Source organism: Hyperolius riggenbachi, chromosome 3 (genome assembly GCF_040937935.1).
Source record: "Hyperolius riggenbachi isolate aHypRig1 chromosome 3, aHypRig1.pri, whole genome shotgun sequence".
Taxonomy (NCBI): Eukaryota; Metazoa; Chordata; class Amphibia; order Anura; family Hyperoliidae; genus Hyperolius; species Hyperolius riggenbachi.
This window is the reverse complement of record NC_090648.1, coordinates 7,995,077-8,016,320: the sequence shown is the minus strand read 5'-3', so window position 1 is coordinate 8,016,320 and position 21,244 is coordinate 7,995,077. Positions and strand designations below refer to the sequence as shown.

The 21,244-nt window shown below is 47.3% G+C and overlaps 1 protein-coding gene across 2 annotated transcripts in view; it reads left to right on the top strand.

The window, feature by feature from the left end:
* LOC137560844 (ficolin-1-A-like) overlaps positions 1-21,244 on the top strand; it is a 63,926-nt gene that overhangs the window by 22,631 nt on the left and 20,051 nt on the right. For both annotated transcript variants that reach the window (XM_068271988.1, XM_068271987.1), the window contains one exon: positions 2,086-2,213. In XM_068271988.1, coding sequence (XP_068128089.1) covers positions 2,086-2,213 — 128 coding nt within the window. The remainder of the gene's footprint in view (positions 1-2,085; positions 2,214-21,244) is intronic.

Below are 21,244 nucleotides of genomic sequence, written 5' to 3'. Positions count from 1 at the left end.
ACATAGCGTAATCCAATAATCACAACTTGCCCATCACCATGCAGTGCAAGGTTTGTAAACACCACCTCGTGCAGGCCAGGGACACACTCCCACCAATGCGCCCGCACTCACCCAGTCAGACTCCAACCAATCCGGAAGTCTGGATATAAAGCATAGACAGGGGATGTGGCAAATCTCGTTTCCAGTAAGAATAATCTAAAAACTTAAAAGAGTGCCAGATAGTGTAAAACCTTTTTAATCTCTATAAAAATATAAGAATTGCACTCACAAGCGTATGAGGATCATAGAGCATTTTGTACATATGCAGATTGCGTTCCCGGGTAGCCGCTCACACACATGCTGCCTCAGACCCTTACGTCCTGTAGCTTCCTTACTCTGCCAGTCACGTGATGTAGCTCCGGAGCTCCGGATTGGTTGGAGGCTGACTGGGTGAGTGCGGGCGCATTGGTGGGAGTGTGTCCCTGGCCTGCACGAGGTGGTGTTTACAAACCTTGCACTGAATGGTGATGGGCAAGTTGTGATGATTGGATTACGCTATGTGCCCTTTCTCTCCATTCTCTATGTAACGCATTGGCCAAGCTGTCAAGGAGTCGGTTGAAGGTCTGGGACACCCAGTCGGGCGATTTGAACTACTGGATGGACTTTTGTAAAACTGAACTTGCACTGATTTGAGCCGTGAGCGCTTCTGAACTTTGTATACAATTACTAAAATTTTACTAAAACTATACCTAACCCTACTCTCACACAGAGCCCTCCCTGTACCCATCCCTAACCCCTAGACCCCCCTGGTGGTGCCTAAACTTAAGACCCCCCTGGTGGTGCCTAAACCTAAGACCCCCCTGGTGGTGCCTAACCATAACCACCCCCCTGGTGGTGTATATTGTACTGTGACTATACCTAACCCTACTCTCACACAGAACCCTCCCTGTACCTATCCCTAACCTCTAGACCCCCCTGGTGGTGCCTAAACCTAAGACCCCCCTGGTGGTGCCTAAACCTAAGACTCCCCTGGTGGTGCCTAAACCTAAGACCCCCCTGGTGGTGCCTAAACCTAAGACCCCCCTGGTGGTGCCTAAACCTAAGACCCCCCTGGTGGCGCCTAAACCTAAGACCCCCCTGGTGGTGCCTAAACCTAAGACCCCCCTGGTGGTGCCTAAACCTAAGACCCCCCTGGTGGTGCCTAAACCTAAGACCCCCCTGGTGGTGCCTAAACCTAAGACCCCCCTGGTGGCGCCTAAACCTAAGACCCCCCTGGTGGTGCCTAACCCTAGGACTCCCCTGGTGGTGCCTAAACCTAATACTCCCCTGGTGGTGCCTAACCCTAAGACCCCCCTGGTGGTGCCTAACCCTAAGACCCCCCTGGTGGCGCCTAAACCTAAGACCCCCCTGGTGGTGCCTAACCATAACCACCCCCCTGGTGGTGCCTAACCCTAAGACCCCCCTGGTGGTGCCTAAACCTAAGACCCCCCTGGTGGTGCCTAAACCTAAGACCCCCCTGGTGGCGCCTAAACCTAAGACCCCCCTGGTGGTGCCTAACCCTAACCACCCCCCTTAGTGATCGCTTTATTATGTGGATAGTAATGTTTTACAAATAGTGACTGTAAAAAATATATTGCAATTTATGTTACGTAGTGATCGCTTTGTTTTGTGAATAATAATGTTTTACAAACAGTAAGGGATAAAATGTTAAATAATGTTTTAGTTAAACAAGATAAATATGTTTAGTATATTTATAAACTTTATTCGGCACGGGTGCATTTTGTAAACGTAAATCATCACAAGCACAGTTATAAAACATTAAAAATCTCCGGGCGCCATTTGTAAAACGTTATTTATCTCCGGCGCCCTTTTTTCCTGTTCGGCGCCCATTAAACGATATTTACTATGGGAGTGAATGGCAGAGCTCTCTTTGTCCACTAGCTGCCTGCTCCCTTTTTTCCTGTTACCCTGAATAGGTGCTGGCTTACTGAACAGGCAGAGCTGAGATTCAAACCCAGGTCGCCTGTGTCAGAGGCAGAGCCCTTAACCATTACACTAATGATGATAATGAGATATAAGAATTAATACCGCCCATCTATCCTTCAGGAGCACAGAGCTGCAAGGCACTGCAGGACAGCGGTGTAGGACTATCCGGCTGGTACACAATATATCCAGATGGAATGAAGCCTCTGAAGGTTCTGTGTGACATGAACACCGATGGAGGAGGATGGACAGTAAGTGGGTGGAGACAGAGAAACATGTGACGTGTGTGCAAGGGGGAGATGATGTGTGATCTGCCTAAAACATCTGTAGGAAAAAAAACCTGCAATGAAATAGTGTGTAATAATAATATGTTTGACCAGCTTAGGCCCAGTGCACACCAAAACCGCCAGCAGATCCACAAAACGCTAGAGGTTTTTGGAGCGGATTTCAGAGCGATTCTAGGCATGATTAGAGACGTTTTTTAAACATGCCTATCGGTTTTGGCTGCGTTTTTGGGTAGCAGATTACTAATACTGTTACAGTAAAAGCTGTTACTGAACAGCTTCTGTAACAAAATTGCCTGGAAAACCGCTCTGATCTAGCATTTTTCAGAGCGGTTTGCGTTTTTCCTATACTTTACATTGAGGCAGAAACGCTTCTGCAAACCGCAAATGTGCAGCAGGAGGCACGTTTGCAGTTTGCTACAAACCTCAAACCTCCGGTGTGTACCATCCCACTGAAATACATTAGCCAATCGGTTTTACAGGCGGATGCGGCCGGTGGATCGCATTCAAAACCGCACTGTAACGATCGGTGGGCGCAGAGAGTATCTGATTCTGTAACGATCGGTGGGCGCAGAGAGTATCTGATTACCGGTGATCTGCAGTATCACCGGAAATACAGATATATACCAGATTATAAGTGATCTGCAGTCTCACCGATAATCCGATATACAAACTAACCTCTGTTCACCGGAGTAGAGTGTAGTGATTGGTGCGACAGTAACTCAGAGGACAAGCCTCTTGTGCAGCAAGGAGTACTGCACAGGTTCCTTCCGCAGATCTGAGCTCTCCAAGATGGGAGGAGTCAGACTGACAGTAGGAAGGGAAGTCCGAGAGTGACACTCAGGAGGAAGTGTCACTAACAGGACGGGGAACCGCCTCCAAACGTGAGGTCGGTTCTCGAGGTCGGACAAGCCAGGTCGTATACAGACGGACAGATAAAGTACAAATTCAGTAGGCAAAGGCGGAGTCTAAGTACAGGCAGGGTTCAGCAACGGGGTATCAGATATATCGGGGTACAAAATCAGGAGGCAGAGGCGGAGTCAAAGTACAGGCAGGGTTCAGCAACGGGGTATCAGATATATCGGGGTACAAAATCAGGAGGCAGAGGCGGAGTCAAAGTACAGGCAGGGTTCAGCAACAGAGTATCAGAAATAACGAGGTACAAGGTCAGAGTTCAGGAGAATAGTCAAGGCAGGCAAAAGTCATAACAGATAATCACAATCAAACTAGTACTTTAGCTATCAAAATCTAGCTAAGTGTAGGATTACAGCTCCAGCTGGTCCCGGCACACTTATGGATCTGACTACGGATCTGGGTGCTCCCACATATGTGATTGCAACGCCAGACAAAGAGCAAGTGAACAACCAGCAGTATATATACTCTAGGACCTTTCCAGGACCTCCCTAATTGCTGGTCCAATGAGAGCAGTGGAATTTGTCAGCTGACCCAGCTGGTCAGCCGACTCCCTTCTAACAGCTATTTAAACTCTGCCTCTGTGCTCGCGCGCGTGTAAGTCTGAAACTTGGTGGACTTTCAGTCCCAGCCACACCAGTACTGTCTTGCAATGTATCTAGTGAACCAAGTGCGGGAGCCGCCTCCAATGCGGATTCCGCCGTTCCCAATGCGGATTCCGCCGTTTTGCCTGAGCGGCATGCAGCGTTTTTTCCGCGTTGTGGCGTCCTGCTAGACGCGGAAACAGCCGCCTCACCTTGCGAGGCCGCGGCTTTTCCGCGTTTCATTACACGCACTGGGCCATATTGCTGACAATGGACACAAATATACAGTAGATTCAATTCCACAGAAAGCAAAGAGTGGTGGTAAATGGAACATACTCAAAATGAGATACTGTTAGCAGTGTGGTGCTGCAGGGGTCAGTACTTGGTCCACTTCTTTTCTATGCATTTATTAATAATTTATAGACAGAATTCAGAGTAATGTAGGCATATTTGCAGATGATACAAAATTATGCAGAATTATCAACACTAAGACGGATAGACGGATATGACAACAGGACCTTGATAACATGGCCAAATGGGCAGGCACGTAGCAGATGAAATTTAATGTTGATAAATGTAAAGTTATGCACCTGGGAGGTACCAATGGTAGATCATCATATAAAATAAATGTCATACAGAACAGCAGACTTGGAGAAGGACTTAAGAATACTGGTTGATAACAAGTTAGGTAATCGTATACAATGCCAAGCAGTGGTAGGTAAAGCAAATACAATTTTGGGATGCATAAAAAGGGACATAATATCTAAAGATGCTATTACACTACTCCCTTTGTATGAATCACTTGTGAGGCCACATCTGGAGTTTGGATTAATGTGGGGTGTCCCACCAGCACCTGGATAAGTTAGATTTCACTGTGGACTTACATTTGTTTTGTAGGATACTGTTTCTCCAATCCACAGTGAAAAAAAGCTTACAGCCCCACCCTTCGATGGCTCCATCTACCCTGAGACTTACCCAGGGGGACCAGGAGGCATTAGAAGATCTCAATTTTCTTTTTGAACTTAATCAGCTGGAGACTGAGATGTCTATGGGGATACCTGTGGCTGCTACACCACCCCCATGCTATACCACCATAAACCAACAATTCAAAAGTCGTTCTACTCGTTTTCCACCTTTGTCTACCAATATGGGCATACGGTGCTTTATCCAGGCAGTTGAGGGGGGCATTGCTAGGCTTAATGTGACTAACGATGGGGGTTCAGATTTGACGGGTAAGGATTGCGAGGCCTTTGATTTTCTAAGTTCACGTACTGACTGTACTATCAAACCCTCCGATAAGAGGGGTAATGTTTTGATAATGACGGCCCGCAATTATAAAGCTATGTGTATTGACCTCCTGGACCAGCGGGGATGCTATGTGAGGGTCTCGGCATCGAGGGTGGACCGCTGTCAAGCGAGTCTTTTTGCCCTTATAGAAGATGCCCGCAGTAGAGACCTGATTGATGATGAGGTAGCAGCCTTTCTCAAAGTAAATGATCTGATACTTCCAAAATTTTACGCACTCCCAAAGGTGCATAAATGTCTTCATAAACCACCCGGACACCTGATAGTGTCAGGTAGGGGTTCCTTGACCGAAAAAATAAGTATCTATGTTGATAAACATCTTATCTTCAGTCACATGTGCAGGGGCTGCCCTCATGTATCAAGGACACTACTCATCTTTTGCAGGTATTAGATGATATCGTAGTTCCTCCTAACACACTTTTAGTTTCCCTTGATGTTGAGTCCCTCTACTCTTGCATCCCCCATGGTCTTGGTGTCCAGGCTGTAGTGAGTTTCTTGGGTGAGCTGGGGGTGCAGGATTCTGCGCACAATGGATTCATTTTGGATCTATTAAAATTCCTTTTGACCAACAATTCTTTTACTTTTGATGGTGAAAGATAACTTCAGGTGCAGGGAGCGACGATGGGGACGACTTGTGCCCCGTCGTACGCTAACCTGTACCTGGGGGACTGGGAGAGACTCGTCCTATCAAATGATGATCTATCGGAGTACGTGTGCCACGTTTTATCGTGGCAGAGGTACATTGATGATATTTTGATTTTGTGGTTAGGAACTTCTGCACAGGTGGCCAAATTTGTATCGTGTTTGAACTGCAATGACAAGAATCTTAAATTCACTTCGGAAGTACAATCGCAGTCAATAGCATTTTTGGATATTTGCATTTTATTAATCCGGATGGTCGTTTGACCACAATCCTCCATCGCAAAGCCACGGCGAGCAATGCATTATTATGCATGGATAGTTTTCATCCGAAACACATGATCAGAGGCATACCAATTGGCCAATATTTCCTTATGCAACAAACACAATTGCTGAATTCCAGCTAGAGCAATGTTCTGCCTCTATCTGGCCAGCAGACACCAGTCAGCCAATCAGGTGTACTGTCATACACCCTTTGCCTGCTGTACCAAATCTAGCAGGAATTACATAAATTAGCATTCAGGTGGAAGGTTCGGTTAGATGCAATCGTGAATTGCATCGTTTACAGGGGCGCCCCGTGTAGGCACATCTCCCACACGGCCCCTTCCCTAACCACTCACCTGTCAACCGCATCCTGGAAGCTGCAAAAAAGAAATTTAAAATCACAAACACTGGTCCGCATGACAGCCGGGGGCCCCAGGTCTCTCTCACTAGCTGGGGCCCCCAAACCACCATGCGATACTCAGAGCGAAGTGTGGGCAAGCCCTGGACCTCTCACCTCCAAGGAACTCACCCCCACCACCTCTAAACTGAATGCCAACTGCAACAAACACAATTGCTGACTTCCAGCTAGAGCAATGTCCTGCCTCTATCTGGCCATCAGACGCCAGTCAGCCAATCAGGTGTACTGTCATACACCCTTTGCCTGCTGTACCAAATCTAGCAGGAATTACATAAATTAGCATTCAGGTGGGAGGCTTCAGTTAGATGCAATCGTGAATTGCATCATTTACATGGGCGCCCCGTGTAGGCACATCTCCCACACGGCCCCCTCCCTAACCACTCACCTGTCAACCGCATCCTGGAAGCTGCAAAAAAGAAATTTAAAATCACAAACACTGGTCCGCATGACAGCCGGGGGCCCCAGGTCTCTATTTCCTTATGGAAGCGGGTGACTTACGACAACGCTTCCAGTCTAGGGGCTATAGTGACAGCTGCCTACGTAGAGCTTTCAGTCGTGCTCGTAGAAGTAAACAAAGTGATCACCTTCAACAGCGTAGGAAAACTGAGATGACGGATGTTGCACCTTTATGTTTTTTCACCAGATATTGTGCACAGCATCCTGCACTTAAAAGCATCCTCAAGAAACATTGGTACCATTTACTGAACGATCCCGTTGTGGGTCCTTTCACCCCAGCCCATCCAAATCTTACATACCAAAGGGCTAGGTCCCTGCGTGATGCTTTTGTGCGTAGCCATTTTACCGGAGTCACCCCCAAAAAGCACTGCCTCACCACGGGGATTTATACCTGTGGTGGTTGTGATTATTGCCAGTATGTTCAGGTTGGGAGAGTAGTTTGTTTTTCGGGGAGTGGGAGAATTACATTACCCTATTTTTTTTAATTGTAAAACCAAACTAGTGGTTTACATCTTGCTCTGCCACTGGGGTGCTTTCTACGTTGGTAAAACCAAATGCCCCTATGGGAACGTATGTCTGAACACGTGAAGAGAATTGAGGGCGCTGATATGAGCTTTCCAGTGGCAAGGCATTTTGTATTGGGACATCGTGGTAGTACTAGAGGGTTAAAATTCATGGCCCTCGATCATATCCACCCCACAATTAGAGGGGGGAACCTTGATCGGCTCCTCCTGAGATGTGAATCCCGCTGGATTTATAAACTACAGGCATGTAATACACCCGGCCTGAATGATCAGATGAGCTATGCCCATTTTCTACCGACATCATTTTGCACTTTGCCTGTTACATAAGTGCAGTCCCTGCTGCCACTTTTGTGTGCGGTTGTCTCCTTTACGGGGGCGAGTTTGACCACTGTTTGCATTCTCCTTCCCTTTTTTCATTGCTCAATTGCCCACATTCTCAGCCTCTGTGATATAGATGGCTGTTGTTTGTGGGCGACACTAGGTTAACCATTTAGGTTTACTTACCATTTTCTTTTTCTCCCCAGTAGTTCATTGGGGTTGATATATGCGCATTGGGCAAGATGTATTAACAGCCTCTTTCTTCATATTGTATTAATATTGTTATTTCTATTGGATTCTGAGGATCTGCCCCTTATGTGGTCAGATCCAGTTAGTTCATGCATATGCATTGATGCGGGTATTGGTCGGCACTGTGGGGAGTGACATGTGCTGGTGCCTTTTGCTGTCAGTATGGGAACATTGTTTTTTCGCAAGCTAGGTATGAGTGACATGCTTTCTTTATCTGGCATCAGTGGTGGCCATCCTGGAATCTGCATTCAAGTTCCCTTGTTACACTCAATACATTTTCTCTGTTGTTGTCCCTCTGTCAGCGAGGCGCCCGCTGTCATTCCCTGCCTGTTTGTTTTTGTTTCGCAAACATCCGCCCAGTGCCTGCCTCTGTCAGTAGTCATGCAGTTACGGAAGTGATGGATGGAGCATGTTGCGTGATTGGTGAAGCATAGCTGAAAAGCAGTTGGAGCATCAGTACAGCTAACCACGCCCCCTTGAGAAAGCCGGAAGCCGATGAAACGTCGGGGGAGCTGCACGCCTCGGCATGGGACGCCACGCCGTCCCTACTCGCACCTCCACATCACTACAGGTCTGTAAAAGGGCTCTTCCATCGCCGCACATGCCGTCCGGTCTCCCAGACCATGACTGCCACTGCTTGGACCTGTAGTCCACCTCATCCATCCACTGGCCACTACCATCTACCATACTACTCCCTCGGTATAAATAACTTTTGAGGCCACATCTGGAGTATGGAATAATGTGGGGGGAGGGGACATGATGCGGGGGGAGGGGACATGATGCAGGGGGAGGGGCACACATTACTCCCTCTGTATAAATCACTTGTGAGACCACATCTGGAGTATGGAATAATGTGGGGGGTGGGGACATGATGCAGGGGGAGGGGACATGATGTGGGGGAGGGGACATGATGCAGGGGGAGGGACACACACTACTCCCTCTGTATAAATCACTTGTGAGACCACATCTGGAGTATGGAATAATGTGGGGGGAGGGGACATGAAGCAGGGGGGGGGCACACACTACTCTCTCTGTATAAATCACTTGTGAGACCACATCTGGAGTATGGGATAATGCGGGGGGGACATATAATGCAGGGGGAGGGGACATGATGCAGGGGGAGGGGCACACTCTACTCCCTCTGTATAAATCACTTGTGAGGCCACATCTGGAGTATGGGATAATGTGGGGGAGGGGACATGATGCAGGGGGAGGGGCACTCACTACTCCCTCTGTATAAATCACCTGTGAGGCCACATCTGGAGTATGGGATAATGCAGGGGGAGGGGACATGATGTGGGGGAGGGAACATGATGCAGGGGGAGGAGCACACACTACTGCCTTTGTTTAACCTCCTTGCCGGTTTTCCCGACCTGAGCTCGGGGTAGAAAAAATAAGCTATTAGCGGTGATCCCGAGCTCAGGTCGGGGTAGGCATTGCAGAGCTTTACTTGCAGTTGTGGAGTCCCACGCGCGATCTCGCTGCGCAGCGGGACTCCAGCCTCTCTCCCCGGCAGTGTGGGGTCTTTCCCTGGCCGCCGGGATCCCCCATGTCCCCGCTATTCTTCTGGGGACCCGACAGCCAGTTGGAGCAGCGGAGCCGTGGTGGTGGCAGCAGAGCGGTGGTGGCAGCGTGACGTCATCGGGGGCGGGGCTAATATTGAAAAAGAACTTCTCTATATTAGAGAAATATAGAGAAGTTCGTTTATATGTATATTAGCGCCATCTTGTGGGCAAAGAGAAAACTGCAGCACAGGAGCCCAGGAAGATACATTTTTTTTTATTTTGCTGCAGATCTCCCTGCCAGAATGATTTTTTTCAGGTTTTAGGGTCTGAAAGAGTGGAAAAAAATTGCACCGCTTTTAGACCCTAAAATCTGGAAAGAATCAGACCGCCAAGGAGGTTAAATCACTTGTGAGGCCACATCTGGAGTATGGAATAATGCGGGGGGAGGGGACATGATGCAGGGGGAGTGGCACACACTACTCCCTCTGTATAAATCACTTGTGAGGTCACATCTGGAGTATGGGATAATGTGGGGGGAGGGACATGATGCAGGGGGGAGGGGACATGATGCAGGGGGAGGGGCACACACTACTCCCTCTGTATTAATCACTTGGGAGGCCACATTTGGAGTATGGGATAGTGAGGGGGAAGGGGACATGATGCAGGGGGAGGAGCACACACTACTCCCTTTGTATAAATCACTTGTGAGGCCACATCTGGAGTATGGGATAATGTGGGGGGAGGGACGTGATGCAGGGGGAGGGGACATGATGCAGGGGGAGGGGCACACACTACTCCCTCTGTATAAATCACCTGTGAGGCCACATCTGGAGTATGGGATAATGCAGGGGGAGGGGACATGATGTGGGGGAGGGAACATGATGCAGGGGGAGGAGCACACACTACTCCCTTTGCATAAATCACTTGTGAGGCCACATCTGGACTATGGAATAATGTGGGGGGAGGGGACAGGATGCAGGGGGAGGGGCACACACTACTCTCTCTGTATAAATCACTTGTGAGGCCACGTCTGGAGTATGGAATACTGTGGGGGGGAGGGGGCATGATGCAGGGGGAGGGGCACACACTACTTCCTCTTTATAAATCACTTATGAGGCCACATCTGGAGTATGGGATAATGCAGGGGGAGGGGACATTATGTGGGGGGTGGGGACATGATGCAGGGGGAGGGACACACACTTCTCCCTCTATATAAATAACTTGTGAGGCCACATCTGGAGTACAGTATAATGTGGGGGAGGGGACATAATGCAGGGGGAGGGGCACACACTACTCCCCCTGTATAAATTCACTTGTGAGGCCACATCTGAAGTATGGAATACAGTTTTGGGCACTACACTATAGAAAGGACATTGACCTTCTGGAACGGGTACAAAGAAAGGGCAACTAAAATTAGTGCTTCTCATCCAAATGCAAAGTGTCAAATGCAAAGTGCAAAGTGCCAAATGCAAAGTGCAAAGTACAAAGTGCCACGTGCAAACTACAAAGTGCAAAGTGCCAAGTGCAAAGTGCCAAATGCAAAGTGCAAAGTGCCAAATGCAAAGTGCAAAGTGCCAAGTGCAAACTGCAAAGTGCCAAGTGCAAACTGCAAAGTGTCAAGTGCCAAATGCAAAGTGCCAAGTGCCAAATGCAACATGCAAAGTGCCAAATGCAAAGTGCAAAGTGCCAAATGCAAAGTGCTAAGTGCAAAATGCAAAGTGACAAGTGCCAAATGCAAAGTGCCAAATGCAAAGTGCAAACTGCAAAGTGCCAAGTGCAAAGTGCCAAATGCAAAGTGCCAAGTGTCAATGGCAAAGTGCCAAATGCAAAGTGCCAAGTGTCAATGGCAAAGTGCCAAATGCAAAGTGCCAAGTGCCAAATGCAAAGTGCAAAGTGCCAAGTGCCAAATGCAAAGTGCCAAATGCAAAGTCCAAAGTGCCAAATGCAAAGTGCAAAGTGCCAAATGCAAAGTACAAAGTGCAAAGTGCCAAATTCAAAGTACAAAGTGCAAAGTGCATAGTGCCAAATGCAAAGTGCAAAGTGCCAAATGCAAAGTGCAAAGTGCCAAATGCAAAGTGCAAAGTGCACAGTGCCAAATGCAAAGTGCCAAATGCAAAGTGCAAAGTGTTAAATGCAAAGTGCAAAGTGTTAAATGCAAAGTGCCAAGTGCAAACTGCGAAGTGCCAAGTGCCAAATGCAAAGTGCCAAGTGCCAAATGCAAAGTGCAAATTGCCAAATGCAAAGTGCAAAGTGCAAGGTGCCAAATGCAAAGTGCCAAATGCAAAGTGTAAAGTGTTAAATGCAGAATGCCAAGTGCAAACTGTGAAGTGCCAAGTGTCAAATGCAAAGTGCCAAGTGCCAAATGCAAAGTGCCAAGTGCCAAATGCAAAGTGCCAAATGCAAAGTGCAAAGTGCCAAATCCAAAGTGCAAAGTGCAAGGTGCCAAATGCAAAGTGCCAAATGCAAAGTGCAAAGTGCCAAATGCAAAGTGGCAAGTGCCAAATTCAAAGTGCCAAGTGCCAAATGCACAGTGCAAAGTGGCAAATCAAAGTGCCAAGTGCAAAGTGCCAAGTGCCAATTGACAATGCTAATTGACATCCATTTTTTTTTTTGGGGGGGGGATTTTAAGTCCCCACATCATCCATTAGTAGCATGATGCTACATGCCTTATTTACCCTAAAAAATGTTTTAGAAGCAATTTAAAGGCCACTTCTGGTTTTCTATGCAGATATCCGAATCTGCCCGGATACTGAGGTCAGATATCCGATATCCCTAATTCCCTAATACATATCTCCACCCCCCCTCCTCCTAATTCCCTAGTACATATCCCCCAGCAATAATACCCCCTCTCTAACAACTGCCACATTACAACCTCCAAGTGCAGCGACCATCTCCAGCTCTGCTGCTAGCTCAGCCTGGATACTGAGATTAGAATCCTACAGCCCCCCCCATATGTATAAATGGCTACATTCCCACACACAGCACTGAGGATCGCTCTGCTGCTGACTCCGCCTGGATACTGAGATTAGAATCCTACAGATCCCCATATGTATAAATGGTACATTCCCACACACAGCACTGAGGATAGCTCTGCTGCTAGCTCAGCCTGGATACTGAGATTAGAATCCTACAGATCCCCATATGTATAAATGGTACATTCCCACACACAGCACTGAGGAGAGCTCTGCTGCTGACTCAGCCTGGATACTGAGATTAGAATCCTACAGACCCCCATATGTATAAATGGTACATTCCCACACACAGCTCTGAGGATAGCTCTGCTGATGACTCAGCCTGGATACTGAGATTAGAATCCTACAGACCCCCATATGTATAAATGGTACATTCCCACACACAGCTCTGAGTATAGCACTGCTGCTGACTCAGCCTGGATACTGAGATTAGAATCCTACAGACCCCCATATGTATAAATGGTACATTCCCACACACAGCACTGAGGATAGCTCTGCTGCTGACTCAGCCTGGATACTGAGATTAGAATCCTACAGATCCCCATATGTATAAATGTTACATTCCCACACACAGCACTGAGGATAGCTCTGCTGCTGACTCAACCTGGATACTGAGATTAGAATCCTACAGATCCCCATATGTATAAATGGTACATTCCCACACACAGCATTGAGGACAGCTCTGCAGCTGACTTAGCCTGAATACTGAGATTAGAATCCTACAGATCCCCCATATGTATAAATGGTACATTCCCACACACAGCACTGAGGATAGCTCTGCTGCTGACTCAGCCTGGATACTGAGATTAGATTCCTACAGACCCCCATATGTATAAATGGTACATTCTCACACAAAGCACTGAGGATAGCTCTGCTGCTGACTCAGCCTGGATACTGAGATTAGAATCCTACAGATCCCCATATGTATAAATGGTACATTCCCACACACAGCACTGAGAACAGCTCTGCAGCTGACTCAGCCTGGATACTGAGATTAGAATCCTACAGATCCCCCATATGTATAAATGGTACATTCCCACACACAGCACTGAGGATAGCTCTGCAGCTGGCTCAGCCTGGATACTGAGATTAGAGTCCTACAGACCCCCATATGTATAAATGGTACATTCCCACACACTGCACTGAGGATAGCTCTGCTGCTGACTCAGCCTGGATACTGAGATTAGAATCCTACAGACCCCCATACGTATAAATGGTACATTCCCACACACAGCACTGAGGATAGCTCTGCTGCTGACTCAGCCAGGATACTGAGATTAGATTCCTACAGACCCCCATATGTATAAATGGTACATTCCCACACACAGCTCTGAGGATAGCTCTGCTGCTGACCCAGCCTGGATACTGAGATTAGAATCCTACAGACCCCATATGTATAAATGGTACATTCCCACACACAGCACTGAGTATAGCACTGCTGCTGACTCAGCCTGGATACTGAGATTAGAATCCTACAGATCCCTATATGTATAAATGGTACATTCCCACACACAGCTCGCCTCTGAGGATAGCTCTGCAGCTGACTCAGCCTGAATACTGAGATTAGAATCCTACAGACCCCCATATGTATAAATGGTACATTCCCACACACAGCTCTGAGGATAGCTCTGCTGCTGACTCCGCCTGGATACTGAGATTAGAATCCTACAGATCCCCATATGTATAAATGGTACATTCCCACACACAGCTCTGAGTATAGCACTGCTGCTGACTCAGCCTGGATACTGAGATTAGAATCCTACAGATCCCCATATGTATAAATGGTACATTCCCACACACAGCACTGAGGATAGCTCTGCTGCTGACTCAGCCTGGATACTGAGATTAGAATCCTACAGATCCCCATATGTATAAATGGTACATTCCCACACACAGCACTGAGGATAGCTCTGCTGCTGGCTCAGCCTGGATACTGAGATTAGAATCCTACAGCCCCCCCATATGTATAAATGGTACATTCCCACACACAGCTCTGAGGATAGCTCTGCTGCTGACTCAGCCTGGATACTGAGATTAAAATCCTACAGATCCCCATATGTATAAATGGTACATTCCCACACACAGCACTGAGGATAGCTCTGCTGCTGACTCAGCCAGGATACTGAGATTAGAATCCTACAGACCCCCATATGTATAAATGGTACATTCCCACACACAGCTCTGAGGATAGCTCTGCTGCTGACTTAGCCTGGATACTGAGATTAGAATCCTACAGACCCCCATATGTATAAATGGTACATTCCCACACAGCACTGAGGATAGCTCTGTTGCTGACTCAGCCTGGATACTGAGATTAGAATCCTACAGCCCCCCATATGTATAAATGGTACATTCCCACACACAGCACTGAGGATAGCTCTGCTGCTGGCTCAGCCTGGATACTGAGATTAGAATCCTACAGAACCCATATGTATAAATGGTACATTCCCACACACAGCACTGAGGATAGCTCTGTTGCTGACTCAGCCTGGATACTGAGATTAGAATCCTACAGCCCCCCATATGTATAAATGGTACATTCCCACACACAGCTCTGAGTATAGCACTGCTGCTGACTCAGCCTGGATACTGAGATTAGAATCCTACAGACCCCCATATGTATAAATGGTACATTCCCACACACAGCACTGAGGATAGCTCTGCTGCTGACTCAGCCTGGATACTGAGATTAGAATCCTACAGATCCCCATATGTATAAATGGTACATTCCCACACACAGCATTGAGGACAGCTCTGCAGCTGACTTAGCCTGAATACTGAGATTAGAATCCTACAGATCCCCCATATGTATAAATGGTACATTCCCACACACAGCACTGAGGATAGCTCTGCTGCTGACTCAGCCTGGATACTGAGATTAGATTCCTACAGACCCCCATATGTACATTCTCACACATAGCACTGAGGATAGCTGTGCTGCTGACTCAGCCTGGATACTGAGATTAGAATACTACAGATCCCCACATGTATAAATGGTACATTCCCACACACAGCACTGAGGATAGCTCTGCAGCTGACTCAGCCTGGATACTGAGATTAGAATCCTACAGATCCCCATATGTATAAATGGTACATTCCCACACACAGCACTGAGGATAGCTCTGCAGCTGGCTCAGCCTGGATACTGAGATTAGAGTCCTACAGACCCCCATATGTATAAATGGTACATTCCCATACACAGCACTGAGGATAGCTCTGCTGCTGACTCAGCCTGGATACTGAGATTAGAATCCTACAGACCCCCATACGTATAAATGGTACATTCCCACACACAGCACTGAGGATAGCTCTGCTGCTGACTCCACCTGGATACTGAGATTAGAATCCTACAGACCCCCATATGTATAAATGGTACATTCCCACACACAGCTCGCCTCTGAGGATAGCTCTGCAGCTGACTCAGCCTGGATACTGAGATTAGATTCCTACAGATCCCCATATGTATAAATGGTACATTCCCACACACAGCACTGAGGATAGCTCTGCTGCTGACTCCACCTGGATACTGAGATTAGAATCCTACAGACCCCATATGTATAAATGGTACATTCCCACACACAGCTCGCCTCTGAGGATAGCTCTGCAGCTGACTCAGCCTGGATACTGAGATTAGATTCCTACAGATCCCCATATGTATAAATGGTACATTCCCACACACAGCACTGAGGATAGCTCTGCTGCTGACTCAGCCTGGATACTGAGATTAGAATCCTACAGACCCCATATGTATAAATGGTACATTCCCACACACAGCTCGCCTCTGAGGATAGCTCTGCAGCTGACTCAGCCTGGATACTGAGATTAGATTCCTACAGATCCCCATATGTATAAATGGTACATTCCCACACACAGCACTGAGGATAGCTCTGCTGCTGACTCAGCCTGGATACTGAGATTAGAATACTACAGACCCCCATATGTATAAATGGTACATTCCCACACACAGCACTGAGGATAGCTCTGCTGCTGACTCCACCTGGATACTGAGATTAGAATCCTACAGACCCCCATATGTATAAATGGTACATTCCCACACACAGCACTGAGGATAGCTCTGCAGCTGGCTCAGCCTGGATACTGAGATTAGAATCCTACAGACCCCCATATGTATAAATGGTACATTCCCACACACAGCTCTGAGGATAGCTCTGCTGCTGACCCAGCCTGGATACTGAGATTACAATCCTACAGATCCCCCATATGTATAAATGGTACATTCTCACACACAGCACTGAGGATCGCTCTGCTGCTGACTCAGCCTGGATACTGAGATAAGAATCCTACAGATCCCCATATGTATAAATGGTACATTCCCACACACAGCACTGAGGATAGCTCTGCTGCTGACTCAGCCTGGATACTGAGATTAGAATCCTACAGACCCCATATGTATAAATGGTACATTCCCACACACAGCTCGCCTCTGAGGATAGCTCTGCAGCTGACTCAGCCTGGATACTGAGATTAGATTCCTACAGATCCCCATATGTATAAATGGTACATTCCCACACACAGCACTGAGGATAGCTCTGCTGCTGACTCAGCCTGAATACTGAGATTAGAATACTACAGACCCCCATATGTATAAATGGTACATTCCCACACACAGCACTGAGGATAGCTCCGCTGTTGACTCAGCCTGGATACTAAGATTAGAATCCTACAGACCCCCATATGTATAAATGGTACATTCCCACACACAGCACTGAGGATAGCTCTGCTGCTGACTCAGCCTGGATACTGAGATTAGAATCCTACAGATCCCCATATGTATAAATGGTACATTCCCACACACAGCTCTGAGAATAGCTCTGCTGCTGACTCAGCCTGGATACTGAGATTAGAATCCTACAGACCCCCATATGTATAAATGGTACATTCCCACACACAGCTCTGAGGATAGCTCTGCTGCTGACCCAGCCTGGATACTGAGATTAGAATCCTACAGATCCCCCATATGTATAAATGGTACATTCTCACACACAGCACTGAGGATAGCTCTGCTGCTGACTCAGCCTGGATACTGAGATAAGAATCCTACAGATCCCCATATGTATAAATGGTACATTCCCACACACAGCACTGAGGATAGCTCTGCTGCTGACTCAGCCTGGATACTGAGATTAGAATCCTACAGACCCCCTTATGTATAAATGGTACATTCCCACACACAGCACTGAGGATAGCTCTGCTGCTGACTCAGCCTGGATACTGAGATTAGAATCCTACAGACCCCCATACGTATAAATGGTACATTCCCACACTCAGCACTGAGGATAGCTCTGCCGCTGGCTCAGCCTGGATACTGAGATTAGATTCCTACAGATCCCCATATGTATAAATGGTACATTCCCAAACACAGCACTGAGGATAGCTCTGCTGCTGACTCAGCCTGGATACTAAGATTAGAATACTACAGACCCCCATATGTATAAATGGTACATTCCCACACACAGCACTGAGGATAGCTCCGCTGCTGACTCAGCCTGGATACTAAGATTAGAATCCTACAGACCCCCATATGTATAAATGGTACATTCCCACACACAGCACTGAGGATAGCTCTGCTGCTGACTCAGCCTGGATACTGAGATTAGAATCCTACAGATCCCCATATCTATAAATGGTACATTCCCACACACAGCACTGATGATAGCTCTGCTGCTGACCCAGCCTGGATACTGAGATTAGAATCCTACAGATCCCCATATGTATAAATGGTACATTCCCACACACAGCTCTGAGGATAGCTCTGCTGCTGGCTCCGCCTGGATACTGAGATTAGAATCCTACAGCCCCCCATATGTATAAATGGTACATTCCCACACACAGCTCTGAGGATAGCTCTGCTGCTGACTCAGCCTGAATACTGAGATTAGAATCCTACAGACCCCTATATGTATAAATGGTACATTCCCACACACAGCACTGAGGATAGCTCTGCTGCTGGCTCCGCCTGGATACTGAGATTAGAATCCTACAGATCCCCATATGTATAAATGGTACATTCCCACACACAGCTCTGAGGATAGCTCTGCTGCTGACTCAGCCTGAATACTGAGATTAGAATCCTACAGACCCCTATATGTATAAATGGTACATTCCCACACACAGCACTGAGGATAGCTTTGCTGCTGGCTCCGCCTGGATACTGAGATTAGAATCCTACAGCCCCCCATATGTATAAATGGTACATTCCCACATACAGCACTGAGGATAGCTCTGCTGCTGACTCAGCCTGGATACTGAGATTAGAATCCTACAGATCCCCATATGTATAAATGGTACATTCCCACACACAGCATTGAGGATAAATCTGCTGCTGGCTCCGCCTGGATACTGAGATTAGAATCCTACAGCCCCCATATGTATAAATGGTACATTCCCACACACAGCTCTGAGTATAGCACTGCTGCTGACTCAGCCTGGATACTGAGATTAGAATCCTACAGATCCCCATATGTATAAATGGTACATTCCCACACACAGCACTGAGGATAGCTCTGCTGCTGACTCAGCCTGGATACTGAGATTAGAATCCTACAGCCCCCCCCCATATGTATAAATGGTACATTCCCACACACAGCACTGAGGATAGCTCTGCAGCTGACTCAGCCTGGATACTGAGATTAGAATCCTACAGATCCCCATATGTATAAATGGTACATTCCCACACACAGCTCTGAGGATAGCTCTGCTGCTGACTCAGCCTGGATACTGAGATTAGAATCCTACAGATCCCCATATGTATAAATGGTACATTCCCACACACAGCACTGAGGATAGCTCTGCTGCTGAATCAGCCTGGATACTGAGATTAGAATCCTACAGACCCCCATATGTATAAATGGTACATTCCCACACACAGCACTGAGGATAGTTCTGCTGCTGACTCAGCCAGGATACTGAGATTAGATTCCTACAGACCCCATATGTATAAATGGTACATTCCCACCCACAGCACTGAGGATAGCTCTGCTGCTGACTCAGCCTGGATACTGAGATTAGAATCCTACAGATCCCCATATGTATAAATGGTACATTCTCACACACAGCACTGAGGGTAGCTCTGCAGCTGACTCAGCCTGGACACTGAGATTAGAATCCTACAGATCCCCCATATGTATAAATGGTACATTCCCACACACAGCACTGAGGATAGCTCTGCTGCTGACTCAGCCTGGATACTGAGATTAGAATCCTACAGATCCCCATATGTATAAATGGTACATTCCCACACACAGCACTGAGGATAGCTCTGCTGCTGGCTCAGCCTGGATACTGAGATTAGAATCCTACAGCTCCCCATATGTATAAATGGTACATTCCCACACACAGCACTGAGGATAGCTTTGCTGCTGACTCAGCCTGATACTGAGATTAAAATCCTACAGAACCCCATATGTATAAATGGTACATTCCCACACACAGCTCTGAGGATAGCTCTGCTGCTGACTCAGCCTGGATACTGAGATTAGAATCCTACAGACCCCCCATATGTATAAATGGTACATTCCCACACACAGCACTGAGGATAGCTCTGCTGCTGATTCCGCCTGGATACTAAGATTAGAATCCTACAGACCCCATATGTATAAATGGTACATTCCCACACACAGCTCGCCTCTGAGGATAGCTCTGCAGCTGACTCAGCCTGGATACTGAGATTAGATTCTTACAGATCCCCATATGTATAAATGGTACATTCCCACACACAGCACTGAGGATAGCTCTGCTGCTGGCTCCGCCTGGATACTGAGATTAGAATCCTACAGATCCCCATATGTATAAATGGTACATTCCCACACACAGCTCTGAGGATAGCTCTGCTGCTGACTCAGCCTGAATACTGAGATTAGAATCCTACAGACCCCTATATGTATAAATGGTACATTCCCACACACAGCTCTGAGTATAGCACTGCTGCTGACTCAGCCTGGATACTGAGATTAGAATCCTACAGACCCCCATATGTATAAATGGTACATTCCCACACACAGCTCTGAGGATAGCTCTGCTGCTGACCCAGCCTGGATACTGAGATTAGAATCCTACAGCCCCCCATATGTATAAATGGTACATTCCCACACACAGCACTGAGGATAGCTCTGCTGCTGACTCAGCCTGGATACTGAGATAAAAATCCTACAGATCCCCATATGTATAAATGGTACATTCCCACACACAGCACTGAGGATAGCTCTGCTGCTGACTCAGCCTGGATACTGAGATTGGAATCCTACAGACCCCATATGTATAAATGGTACATTTCCACACACAGCTCGCCTCTGAGGATAGCTCTGCAGCTGACTCAGCCTGGATACTGAGATTAGATTCCTACAGATCCCCATATGTATAAATGGTACATTCCCACACACAGCACTGAGGATAGCTCTGCTGCTGACTCAGCCTGGATACTGAGATTAGAATACTACAGACCCCCATATGTATAAATGGTACATTCCCACACACAGCACTGACGATAGCTCTGCTGCTGGCTCCGCCTGGATACTGAGATTAGAATCCTACAGCCCCCCATATGTATAAATGGTACATTCCCACACACAGCTCTGAGGATAGCTCTGCAGCTGACTCCGCCTGGATACTGAGATTAGAATCCTACAGATCCCCAAATGTATAAATGGTACATTCCCACACACAGCTCTGAGTATAGCACTGCTGCTGACTCAGCCTGGATACTGAGATTAGAATCCTACAGTTCCCCATATGTATAAATGGTACCTTCCCACACACAGCACTGAGGATAGCTCTGCTGGCAACTCAGCCTGGATACTGAGATTAGAATCCTACAGATCCCCATATGTATAAAT